The 12332-nt window shown below is 46.2% G+C and overlaps 2 protein-coding genes across 3 annotated transcripts; both read left to right on the top strand.

Moving 5' to 3' along the window:
- The first annotated feature begins 280 nt into the window (after window positions 1-280).
- LOC136474587 (uncharacterized protein At4g15970-like) lies at window positions 281-5425 on the top strand. Of its 2 annotated transcripts, XM_066472152.1 has the most exons (6): window positions 281-609; window positions 1227-1592; window positions 1717-2198; window positions 2573-2681; window positions 3263-3688; window positions 5021-5425. In XM_066472152.1, exons 1-4 carry the CDS (start codon window positions 307-309, stop codon window positions 2592-2594), a joined length of 1173 nt encoding a protein of 390 aa, XP_066328249.1. In that variant the 5' UTR covers window positions 281-306; the 3' UTR covers window positions 2595-2681; window positions 3263-3688; window positions 5021-5425. The 2 variants fall into 2 exon arrangements, with proteins under 2 accessions (XP_066328249.1, XP_066328248.1); XM_066472151.1 differs by lacking the exon at window positions 5021-5425 and having other exon boundaries at window positions 3263-4293.
- A 4924-nt stretch (window positions 5426-10349) lies between these two features.
- Window positions 10350-11323, top strand: LOC136474586 (RING-H2 finger protein ATL8-like). The gene has a single exon (XM_066472150.1). The coding sequence runs from the start codon at window positions 10505-10507 to the stop codon at window positions 11078-11080; it is 576 nt and encodes a 191-aa protein (XP_066328247.1). The 5' UTR covers window positions 10350-10504; the 3' UTR covers window positions 11081-11323.
- The last annotated feature ends 1009 nt before the right edge of the window (window positions 11324-12332 follow it).

The following is a 12332-nucleotide window of genomic DNA, read 5'->3' as shown; positions in this document are numbered from 1 at the left end:
TCTGGACGGGACGACACCCGTGGCGTATCGTTTTCAACATAGGAATAGCCACGGCCTGCGGCAGTCGGACTACAGGCGGATCGCTCGGCGCACTCCATGGCTCCAAGCCTGAAGGAGGTTTGGCTTCAACCTTCCGGTTGCACTTTACGTCTTCGTGGTCAGTTTACGAATCATTTCGCGACGGTTACACTGAACTCGATCGGTCACGGCGTCTTGTCTTTATGCCCTCGCCTCAGCGGCAGGCCCTCGGTGACAAGCTGACTGAGCCCCCGCCCCCGCCCCCGCCCCCGCCTACGCCCGCCTGTAATGGCGAGGCCGTCGCGGCAAAACCTGTCCCATGCCTCCGCCACATCCCTACGCGGCTTCGGGGGACGCTCGCCGCAGCCGCCTTCGCGCGCGTCGGCGGCGTTACGGCGAGCGGCGGCGGTGCTCCTCCTCGCGGCCGCAGTGGCGCTGCCCTGCGCCGTGCTGTACCGCGCCGCTGTGGAGACTACGAAGCTCATCCATGTCCCGCGTGTGCACCGGCCCTTGTTGCCTGCGCCGCCGCTTCCTCCTGTTCAAGTCCCCGAGGATGACGGCGTCTTAGATCCTTCCCCCACCGGCGATCTGGTGGGGTTTGCCTCCTCTTTGTTACCTTTGTTAAATTTTATTCTATGTTTGACAGTATTCTAGTGATCTGAGTTATTCCTTGTGCTTGCTGTAGGTGTTTTCATGCTAGCTGCTTATGCCCGAAATGCGCTCTCAATATTCCTAATCGTGCTAGTTTCGTACCTGAGACTGCAATTCTTGCATCCCTGAACCTGATATAGTGGTGTTTTGGTGGGTTCCATTTAAGATCATGCAATGATTGCTGATAAGTTAACATATTTGAGATTTGTTGCCTTGTTGGACAAACTGGTCGTTTTTTATGATACTTGATTTTCTAAGCCTACTTCTCAGCTGAGTGGAATAAACAAGTACCAGTAGCTTGTCTTGTGTCATGTTGTCAAATTAAATACATGAGTGCATTTCTGGTGCACACTTGTGCATGATCTCTTATGCTCTGACCTAAAATAAGATCCTTTTGTTATGTCAGAAATAAACTTGATGTGGTTGTTACTCTTATGCTCCAGTCAAGCAGTTACTCCCAATTTTCATCTCCTGATTGATATGATATCAAGTTCAGTCATGAGGCAGAGCTTGTAACTTGGTATCTCAATTCTCAATCAGCATAATTGTTGTTGTAGGACAGCGAAGATCTCAGACTAGAACTGGTTCTGCAGGAGGCTTCCATGGACAATAAGACCATAATATTGACGACCCTCAATGCTGCATGGGCTTCGCCGGGCTCAGTGATAGATCTTTTCATTGATAGTTTTCGGCGTGGTGTTGGTACTAGTTCACTCTTGAGGCATCTTGTGATAGTAGCATTTGATTTGAAGGCGTATGAACAATGTGTCAAGATCCATCCCTACTGCTTTGCTCTTCCAACCAAGGATGTGGATTTTTCTCAAGATAAGAGGTTTCAGACAATTGGGTATCTGGAAATGATGTGGAAAAGGCTGGATTTCTTGCGGCTAGTGCTTGAAAAAGGTTACAGCTTTGTTTTCTCGGTAAATTTATACCTTTACGTCCCTGCTGTTCTAACGCATTAGTTTTCAGCTTTTGAATTATTCAGTGTGTTTCTTATTGGTAGTTTTATCTGATATAAACTACTGCTTCCCCTCTGTATTTCAGGATGCTGATATCATGTGGTTCCGCAATCCATTTCCCCTCTTTTATAGTGATGGAGACTTTCAGATTGCATGTGATCACTACATAGGGAATGCGACTGACTTGAGGAACATAGCCAATGGAGGATTCAACTATGTGAAATCAAACGATCAAAGTATAGAGTTTTACAAGTTTTGGTATTCTTCCCGATTTAGATATCCTGGGTACCATGATCAGGATGTATTTAATTTTATAAAGCATGATCCTTACACCACAGACATTGGTCTGACAATTAAGTTCTTAAGTACTACGTACTTCGGCGGCATTTGTGAGCCAAGCAGAGATTTAAACAAGGTTTGCACCATGCATGCGAACTGTAGTATTGGACTGCAGAGCAAGATCCATGACCTAAGAATCATGATGGAAGACTGGAGTAGCTATATGTCGATGCCACCAAGCTTAAAACAATTCAGGCCATTGTCATGGACGGTACCACAAAATTGCAGGTACGATGCCTCCATGGATTTGAGTGTGAATATTTTTTTTAAGGATCCGGTGAACCCCGGCTTGTATTACTAAGGAGTAGAAAATTACGAAGACATGCTAGACTCTGAATATTCTTGATATGGATTGACTGGGGTAGGAGGAAGAACCCTTTCATCCGTAGACTACTTCTTAGGTTCTCCTTGCTTGATTACAATCAATATCGTATTCAGTACTACGTAAGAAGTAGTCTACGGACGAAAGGGTTCTTCCTGCTACCCCAGTCAATCCATATAAATTCTTTCAACCAAAATCATTTTGTGATTCAATGAAGTACAGCTTGTCTTGTGTCAATTTTCTTTCTTGTGACTCTGATTATACTTGAATTTTTTTGCAGTCTTTCGTTACTAAGCCCATGAGGATTGTACAGTGGAAGAAGACAAGCATTTCAATACTGCAAAACATGTCAACTTCTGAACATGTGTTTTTGAAAACAAACACTTAAGGTTGGTTTTCTTGCTTACTATCCCATTCCTTCTGTTTCATCTATAGTATGCTGTAGGTCGAAATCAACATTTCCGTGTGTAGGTATGAACTTACAGTCTTAAACTTTGGATCCTGTAGAAGGTTAAATTGTTAACCATGAGGGACACTGAAAGAGAATGAAAATCTATGCCACATACTAGTTTAACTGCTTGAAACAATTGGAGAGCATGATTATGATTTATAAGATTCTTTGATTGGATTTATTTAAGCATGCTTTAAGTGGTGCACATAATTAAGAATGATATTGTTTTTCCAAACAGTGTGGTCATGGAGAAAGGTAAACCTGATGTTCACCTGATGTGTCTTTGGTTCATATTGCAACAGTGTAATAGTACTCGAAATCGTGCCTTACTCCACCCTAATGGGAATATTCTATAAATATTTGACTTCCATAATATAAAACAGAGGCAGAACCCTTGCCATTATTTTTATTTTTTACAAAGACCTTAGGATCTTTAGTCTACAAAGTAAATAGTTAGTTTAAATTGCATGATACATTGTCAATTGGCTAGTAGCTTACAGACAAATATTTCTCTTTCAGGAACAGATGGTGCGTAATCAAACATCAAGTATCAACTCTGCGAATTCGATGCCGTTAACTAATGCTGCCAATTATGTGCCATTATCTACATGGATCAGCGGCCACTCATGTGTTGTTTGAAAAGGGTTGCAAGGTTTCAGACTTTGGGGTCAAGGGTACCTAGGGAGGAACCAGTTCAGAGAACTTGTCTGCAGAACTAGGAGGATTTCACTCAGAGGACTTGATCTCAATACTCCCAGGTTCTTCAGGAAGTGACACTGTCATCACATAGGGAGTAGGGACCAGATAAATCCTCCAGAGACATTCATGTTTTATGCCTTCTCTGGAATCTGAAACCATATTTCAGGATCAATTCTGATGGCCTCAGCGCAATCTCAGCAGAGGAAAAGGGCAACTCTTCGCATTTGGTCTTGATCAGGATATCAGGTCTCCCATAGTAGTTCTTCAACGAAGTGCTTTCCTTGCAAGGGCTCCCCCACCAATTAGGCTATTAGGGCCGTCAACACCGTCTTTGGTAACGGACCTTTCTACGGGGATGACTCGTACTTGTGTCAACCCTTGCAAGACCAGCAATAATCCCCTTCTTCTTTTCTTTCCGTGGTCAAGTGATCAGGCATTCCCTCCCTCTCCCTGTTGCTTAGTCTTTGCCTGGACGCCTCCCTTGTACCATCCACTCGTGATCCATCCTCCAACCCTTCTATGTGAAATCCTGCTAGCTCTGCAGACATCCACGACTGGAGACTTGGTATTCTCCATCAGACACATGCCTCTCCCACCGAAATTTCTTCAATGCACTCTCCCCACTGCTTCTAGCTCTTTTGAACCAACAACAACAACATAGCCTTTCAGTCCCAAGCAAGTTGGGGTAGACTAGAGTTGAAATCTACCGAGAGCCCCAAGTCACGGTTTAGGCACTTCAATAGCTGTTTTTCTAAATACTCCTATTCAAACATAGATCTCTAGGTATATCCCAAGCTTTCAAATCTCTTTTTATTATCTCCCCCTATGTCAATTTCGGTCTTCATCTACCTCTCCTCATATTATTAGCTTGGCTTAGGACTCAACAATGCTTTTGGGTTTCATCTCCATTAAAGTGGCTAAGTTTTTACATTGGCTCGCCGCGCCTAACACAACCCTCCTCCTTTACCAGGGCTTGGGACCTACTATGCTGGGACACCAAAGGCGCCCCACCCTAGGCGGAGTTTTCTAGCTCTTCTGAACCAAACTCAAAAAATCTCAGGTCTTCGATCATATCAACATGGATGTACAAAACGTAATCCCTCGCTCTTTTGAACCCCCTGTGCCTCTTGTGTGAGGGAACTTCAATATCAAATTGTCCACCCTCGGATGGCTCAGTAATCTGTAGATACACTTGAGAGGGATTTTGTTTGTGTTCTTCACTTAAGCGCCCACTTTGAACACAACAATGGACCAACAACTCCTAGTAATGTCATCGACACAGTGGACAACACACTCATCACCCAGGTCTAGTTGCACATAGTGAATGTTCCAGGCAGGGTCAGGAAGATCCTCTACAGTGATCTTGTAGCAAGTGAAAAATATGCTTCCTCCATAGTCCTCATGGACCCATGCACTAAACCTGCAGAGATACCTTGCCAATACTTGACCTTCCCCTTCGCCCAATCCTCGTCTTATCCATGTAGACTGGAAGTAGAAGTTTTGTACGTTACTCTGGCTCCTTTGTTGACATCGACGGTCCTGTAGTTGATGTCCTTACCTCCTCCACATCCCTTGCAGGCCTCTCCATCAGTGTCATCCACCACCACCGACTACTCCAGCGCCAGCTTTCGAGCATAGACCTCCGGGATCATCTCAGCACTCCTGAAAGCATATCGAGGCTTGTTCCGGTGACTGAAAGGCTCCTCCCCGCACACACATTGATGCCCTTCAGAAAGTGGAGCCCCCAGCTTGAGGAGCGCTGAAAACTCCTGGTTCTGGTGGCTGAAGTGATCGTCCCCTCCGATGGGGCTAGAGGTAGCTGGCACAGTTGGCTTGGGTTTCAGAGTCTTCCAAACAATGTGTTCATGTAGAAAGGTAACCTGATGAAGCATTATGTCCACCTGATGTTCTTCTGTTGATATCAGAACAGTGTAATAGGGAAATTGTCCCTTATTCTATACTAAAATGTGGGATATTATATTACATAAATATTGGACTTCCCTAGTCTAAAGCAGAGGCGCAACCATTGCCATTTTTTTTTTTTGCAAAGACCTTAGGATCTTTATTCTACAAAATAAATAGTTGGTTTAAATTGGCTGGATACACTGTCAATTGGCTAGCTTATGGGAAAATATGTTTTCTTTCAGGAAGAGCTGGTAAGTATCAACTCTGCCAATTCGATACCATTAGCTAACGCTGTGTCTCTCATCGTTGGAAAATCAGCTGTGGATAGAACGGTCCTCTCTCCTGTATTATTTGAAGTTCTCAACGTTTTGGTTCTAAAAGGATTCGTCTCGAATTGCAGGCATACATATTTGAATCTTTCAAATTGCATCGAGTGTAGATGATTTATCTATATAGTAACTATTAAAACGTGAATGTAAATGAACAAGATTAGTGGATAGGATTAGACAGTTAGTTTTACTCCAAAGGGCATGTTCTTTGTGAACAGTCATGTCCCTTCGTGACACCTCTTCACTTGTATAAATATATTTCAAAGATCAATGAAAGAGACAGTTCTTCCAAATCTTGGCTTCACAGAATGATTAGCCACATACAACAGACATGTGGTATTGGTTCAATTGAATCACCTACAATTATCTATGAAGATAATTCCGCTTGTGTTACACAGATGCAAACATGTTACATAAAGAGCAATATCACTAAGCATATTCTTTCTAAACTGTTTTATCCCCATGAATTACTAGAAAGCGGGGAAATAAACATCTTGCAAATCTAGTCATGTGATAATCTCACTGACCTATTTACTAAGTCCTTACCAACTTCTGTGTTTCAAAAATTAGTACATGGAATTAGTATGCGGCGACTTCGAGATTTGCCAGAATCAGGGGGAGACATCTCCTAAATGTTGACCTGTAACAGCATCATATTATACTCTTTTCTTTCACAAGTTTTACTTACAAGGTTTCTTGTTAAAGTTTTTAATGAGGTAATATTAACATAAGCATGTGTCATATTTCCTATTTTCCCCACCGGGGTTTTTGTGGGAAATATCAAAGACACATATTGCCCTCTCAATTCATCCATGATTTTTCCCTGAAAAGGTTTTTCATGTGAGTTATCCAAGAGGCAATACCAATAATATGTCGTCATATTTTCTCATAATTTTCCCACTGGATTTTTACAGGAGTTTTAGTGACATATCACTTTATATTGCCCCTCATATTTTTCTTGAAAAGGTTTTTGAGGGAGTTATCTTTATGTCATATCTCCAATATTTTTCTCCATTGGAGTTTTTAATGGGATACCAATGATATAGTGGTTTATTTAAATCACAAATAAATATGCTATTTTCTCCTTATTTTTCAATAAGGTTTAAAGGAGTTTTTATGGCATATCATATATTTCTCAGATTTTTCTCATAGGGTTTTTTTGAGGAATTTCAGCTTACAGCTACATTGATCTCAAAGAAGATTCGATCAAGGGGGAGTGTTGTGAAACGGTGTCTCTCAACAGACACCTGTTTACGAAGTGATCTCATCCATCAATTACAATATTAGTGGATAGGATTAGACAGTTAGTTTTACTCCAAATGTCGTTTGGGAACAGTCGTGTCCCTTCGTAACATCTCTTCACTTGTATAAATATATTTCAGAGATCAATGAAAGAGACAGTTCTCCAAAATCTCTTTCATTTACATTTACGTTTTAATATTATTCCTCGTATCCAGTTCTTCGTTCTTCGCTCAATACGAAGAACACCGAGAACTGATCCTATGGCCGATTAACCGCCGGGCAAAGCAACGTGCTGATAACGTATTAAAACGTGAATGTAAATGAACAAGATTTGGGAGAACTGTCTCTTTCATTAATCTCTGAAATATATTTATACAAGTGAAGAAGTGTCACGAAAGGATACGACTGTTCCCAAAGGACATGCCCTTTGGAGTAAAACTAACTATCTAATCCTATCTATTAATCTTGTAATTGATGGATGAGATCACTTCGTAAACATGTGTCTGTTGAGAGACACCGTTTCACAACAGTAACAACGCAAGAGGCAAGTTGCGCAACAAAAGTGAAGAAAGCTTTTAAAGGGGAATCTGAGCATGGGACAAGCGAGTGCGAGTGGCCACCTGCTATTGCCATTGGCATGCAGAAAGACTGTTGCAGTCCTCTGGGCCCATTTTCCAGGTGAGGAGTGATTTCTCGTCTTGATGGTCTGAAAATTGGATACGTGAAGCGCAGTTGCTCTTTGGGCACAGTCGTGCTACTATTCTCACTATTGGGCATTACTTCGACATTAACAATTTCATGGAGAAATACCGATGTACCGTTCAATTTACTCAAGGTATGATGAGAATCAAAAGAACCAAACCTGAACGGTAAGTTAAACTATGTCCAGAGTGGCGAACACAAAAACCTAGTCTTTTCTGGCAGGGTGTTATAAAGAATTATGAAGCCAGCTAATCGACGTCGGCTATAAAAAAGAAAAGAAACAGCTAATCGACTTCCCAGTCAGGCTTGGTCATTCAGCAACGAATCTATTCGCTTGGCTGATAAGCCATGACTGAGAGTACTGTTGACTGATTTGCTGTGAGAAAAAAATACTGTTCGTTGGCTAAAAAAGTACGACTTATAAGCGTAACGAACATGGCGCACACTCCCACCCACCTTTGGATCAGCCGATCAGCCCCCGCCCCTTTTGTTAAAGAGCAAAGGCGGGGGGCCGTTCATCCTTGATACGGACGGTTCCGGGCAAGGGGGCGTTCATCTTTTTCTTAAAGAAAAGAAGAAGAGCCCGAAGTGATCGTCACTTGCACCTGGTCCTTGCGATTTCTGATGCCACCCCCTTTAACAGGGCCGAAATGAATTCTGCTTCCCAGAGAAATGTCGCCCAAATTTTCCCGTTCCAAGTTCGAGGGAACGAGGAAAAAAAAGTGGTCATTATTTGGTCGATGATAAGGTGTAGTAGCGCGAACCCGTCTCTGCATTGCAGTTGCAGACGGGAGGTTGAGACGTAGTAGTACGTATAATAGGATCGCGCTTGTACAGGGCAACAGGCGACTGAAAGTTGGCCGCGGCTCTGACTGCTTTGAGCAAAAGCAGGCAGGAAAGACGAGGCCACGGAACACGCGGTTTCAGGCAGAAAAAAGCGACGTCCCCAAACCACCCAACCGGCTCGTCTCGACAGATCACCGCACGCGAGCACTCCAGTCTCCAGCCGTGCCCCCGGCCGCGCGAGAGTAGACCCACACGTACTCCGTCCCACCAGTGCGCTTGCTCGTACCCGCCCGCGGCCTGCCCTGCCGGCCGTCAGTTGCATCGCACAGGCAGCAGCAGCATTACCGCCGGGGCATGTGATCCGCATGTGCCGCGCGGAAAAGGCTCCCGGGCGGCTCCATCCATGTGCGGACCGCGCGTAGTGGAGGCCGCTTTGCCTCGCCACTACCTCGACCGGTAGTGCCGCGGCGTCGCGGGAGGAGGTCGGGTCGCCTAACCCGGAAAAAGGCGGGTTCCATTTCCATCCCTGGCCGAGTCCTCGGAGAGCAGGAGCACACGGCCGTCCGTCCGTCCCCGCCCCGGATGTGCGCATGTCACCGCGCACTACTTCACTTGCGCTGCCGCTGCACACGCGCCACGCGTCGGCGGCGCTCACGGCGAGTGCCGAGCCGCCGGCCACTTTCGGAGAAGCATTGGTGCCGCGCGTGCGGTTTGGAGGCCCCGGCTGTGCGCCGACCACGCGCGGCGACGTGCTACGACGAATCTAAAGAACGGCCGTGAGGAGGTCTCGGCGCGGGCTCGAAATGGACGTGTGACCACCGCCGTCCGCGCGCCGGTAGGTCAGTCAGTGGAACAGCACATGTGATGCGGGCTATGGCGGAGTGACAGGTAGCGAGAAGAGACCGAAAGTGTCTGTAGTACCCGCATTTGGCGAAGTGCGGCGAGTGTGGTTCCACGGAACGCCATCTGTCCCTTGCTCGCAACGCTTTTTTCTGCCCGGATCTGTTTCGTGGTTGTGACGGCTAAGGTCTGCACGTACCCTGGTTTAGATCTTCAGCCTGTTGCTTGTCGTAAACGAGCGTAAATTTCTAGCCGAAACATTATTTTTCTCTCACACAAACCAGCCAGCAGTACTTCTTCATGAACCAGCAACGATACGAACCAGCCAACCGAACAGGCTGCTCGCTCGCGGTCACGGTGGCGTGCTGACATTTACTTTTCTTTTTCCTACATATAAAAGGTGCAGCTGATCAAATATATCGACTCCATTTCATTTGGGGTTTAGGGGGAGCAATTGCCGGAGAAGAGGGCTGAGGGCTGATGCACGGTGGTGTGCTGCTGAGGAAAATGACAGAGGAAGCAAGGGGCACGACGCTCGCAGTGCCGGCGGACATGGAGAAGGGGGTGTTCACTGTTAAGAGAGGGTGTGAATGATTTGTGCAAAATCGTTCGACGCACAGCCTTGCGGCACGCGGTCACCCTAGATATTAGCTTCTTCTGCGGCTCCGATTGCTTACGATTGATGATTGGACGGTTCAGAACAAAACTGGTGTGTTTCAGCCTACCATGGAAGTCCAGCCGAGAAAGCCATACCAGCATTGAGAAGCGAACCAAGGATTGGGCTTATGGTTCGTGGCTTTACAACTTAAAAATGTTTGAAATTTTTCCTAGAATTTTGAAAGGCACTTCAACCGAAAGTCTTTCACTAGTTATAGATGGTTGGCTAGAAGAAGTACTGAAAGAGAGCATTGTGAATGCCAAATTAAGCCCTCAAACGGTGAACGGCTATTTAAACCAAAAGGAACCCCCAGCTTTTAGCTTCAACCACTACACATTCGATCCACTGACTTGCTGTGAGCCCTCTGTTTCTTTTCTGCTGTTATTCCAAAATCCAAAGACTACAAAAGTCACCGATAAACTACATCCAGGCGCCCGGCGCCCCGGCGCTCGCACTCTATAAAAGGGCAGCCAAACCAACCCATTCAACACACTTCTCACGCCGCCTGCCCAGAGCCTCCCGCCTCCGCATCAGCCAACGACAGCGGCACGCACGCACACAGCACTCGCGCCGCCATCTCAGCCAGTGCACTGCAAACCCATGGCGAGGATACTCGTCGAAGCGCCCGCGGGCTCGGGCTCGCCGGAGGACTCCATCAACTCGGATATGATCCTCATCCTCGCCGGCCTGCTCTGCGCGCTCGTCTGCGTCCTCGGCCTGGGGCTCGTCGCCCGGTGCGCGTGCTCGCGGCGCTGGGCCACGGCGTCCGGCCGGTCGCAGCAGCCGGGCGCCAAAGCCGCGAACAAGGGCGTCAAGAAGGAGGTGCTGCGCTCGCTCCCGACGGTCACGTACGTCCCCGACAGCAGCAAGGCGGAGGACGAGGAGGAGGGAGGAGGGGCCGACGAGTGCGCCATCTGCCTCGCCGAGTTCGAGGAGGGGCAGGCCATGCGCGTGCTGCCGCAGTGCGGCCACGCGTTCCACGCCGCCTGCGTCGACACGTGGCTGCGCGCGCACTCCTCCTGCCCGTCCTGCCGCCGGGTGCTGGCCGTCGACCTGCTGCCGCCCGGCGAGCGGTGCCGCCGTTGCGGTACGCGCCCCGGCGGTGCCGGCGGCATCAGCGCGCTCTGGAAGGCGCCCACGCCCTGCAGCGCAGAGGGGCCGACGTTCTTGGCGTAGCAGTGCCGTGCGCACTCGACACAGGAACTGAACCAATGCGCAAGCTCAGTGGTGAAATTGTTTTTATAGCCTTGTAGGTTTCATTCCTTTTTAGGTGTGAGTAGTGATTAGCTCACTCCTCGCTGGGGGGAGTGTTCTAGACAAGCATCAAGATGTGTGTGCCTGATTGATGATAGAAATTGTCCCTGTAATTTATTTTTACATATGTGCAGTGCAATGATAAAAAGCTTGAGGGGGTGTTTAGTTCCCACAAATTCCAGAATTTGGCACTATACAAAAAGAAGATTTCCCGTCACATCAAACTTACGGTACATGCATGGAGTACTAAATGTTGACGAAATCAAAAACTAATTACACAGTTTGGTTGTACTTTACGAGACGAACGTTTTGAGCCTAATTAGTCAACGATCGGACAACTAGTATCAAATAAAAATAAACGGTACTGTAGCTACAGCATAGCTACAGTGATTCAGGCGGCGCTGATTCCGCCGAACTAAACGTGGCCTGAAGTTAGTTGCCCTCGGGAGAGTCTACAATCATCATCAGTGACGAGGCTGTGCGTTCACTTGTTACCGAAGAGTGTTCTCCATTCGTATCACGAAATTAACCGTTAATTAAGCAGCTGACAGGAGTGCTCGTTTTAATTGGCCAACGTTGAAGAGAAACGACAATATACAATTTGTATTTCAGGATAATATAAACGCTGGTCATCAAGATATTTGAACAATTTCCCTTTGTCTTTGCGGTTTTTTTTTTGTGGGGAATTTGATCTTTTCCATTTGTTCCATCCCAAAGTGGGGAATTTGAACAATTTCCCTTCGTCTTTTCTGCATTGGGCACCATTTGTTGTTTCAAATAATATGTAGGCCCGTTTATCATTTCTCGGTAGGCCCCGTTTGATGGAGCTAGGCTCTCATTTATTCATGCAATGTAGTAAGTAACCGTTTTATATCTCCCTCTCAAAATAAACTAACAACAGGTGAAGTGATTATTTTTTACTTCACCAGATCTAACTCATCCATGCATTGTAGCTATTTTAATAAGAATCGTACCTAATTTTTTTTATATAGATTTGACCCTTTTTGTCGCGCCAATGCTGGAGCGGTAACATCTACCACGTGAAAAATCTTGTCCCGCCACTTCCATCGGGGTGATAGTATTGTTTTGTCGTGCCATCGGAAGTGGCGTGACAAGACTGAACCTTAGAAAAATCATAACTTTTTGATACAACGTCGGATAAAGATAAATTTTA

This window comes from Miscanthus floridulus, chromosome 8, assembly GCF_019320115.1.
Source record: "Miscanthus floridulus cultivar M001 chromosome 8, ASM1932011v1, whole genome shotgun sequence".
In the NCBI taxonomy this organism is placed as follows: Eukaryota; Viridiplantae; Streptophyta; class Magnoliopsida; order Poales; family Poaceae; genus Miscanthus; species Miscanthus floridulus.
The sequence above is the reverse complement of the archived record's forward strand: the minus strand, read 5'-3'. Positions and strand labels throughout refer to the sequence as shown.

What these genes read in the sequence shown, in the direction of transcription:
- LOC136474587 (XM_066472152.1), top strand. Translation starts at nt 307, where the DNA reads ATGGCGAGGCCGTCGCGGCAAAACCTGTCCCATGCCTCCGCCACATCC. An exon ending in CTTCCCCCACCGGCGATCTG is followed by an intron (nt 610 to 1,226) that starts GTGGGGTTTGCC and finishes TTGTTGTTGTAG; the next exon opens with GACAGCGAAGATCTCAGACT. An exon ending in ACGGTACCACAAAATTGCAG is followed by an intron (nt 2,199 to 2,572) that starts GTACGATGCCTC and finishes ATTTTTTTGCAG; the next exon opens with TCTTTCGTTACTAAGCCCAT.
- LOC136474586 (XM_066472150.1), top strand. Translation starts at nt 10,505, where the DNA reads ATGGCGAGGATACTCGTCGAAGCGCCCGCGGGCTCGGGCTCGCCGGAG.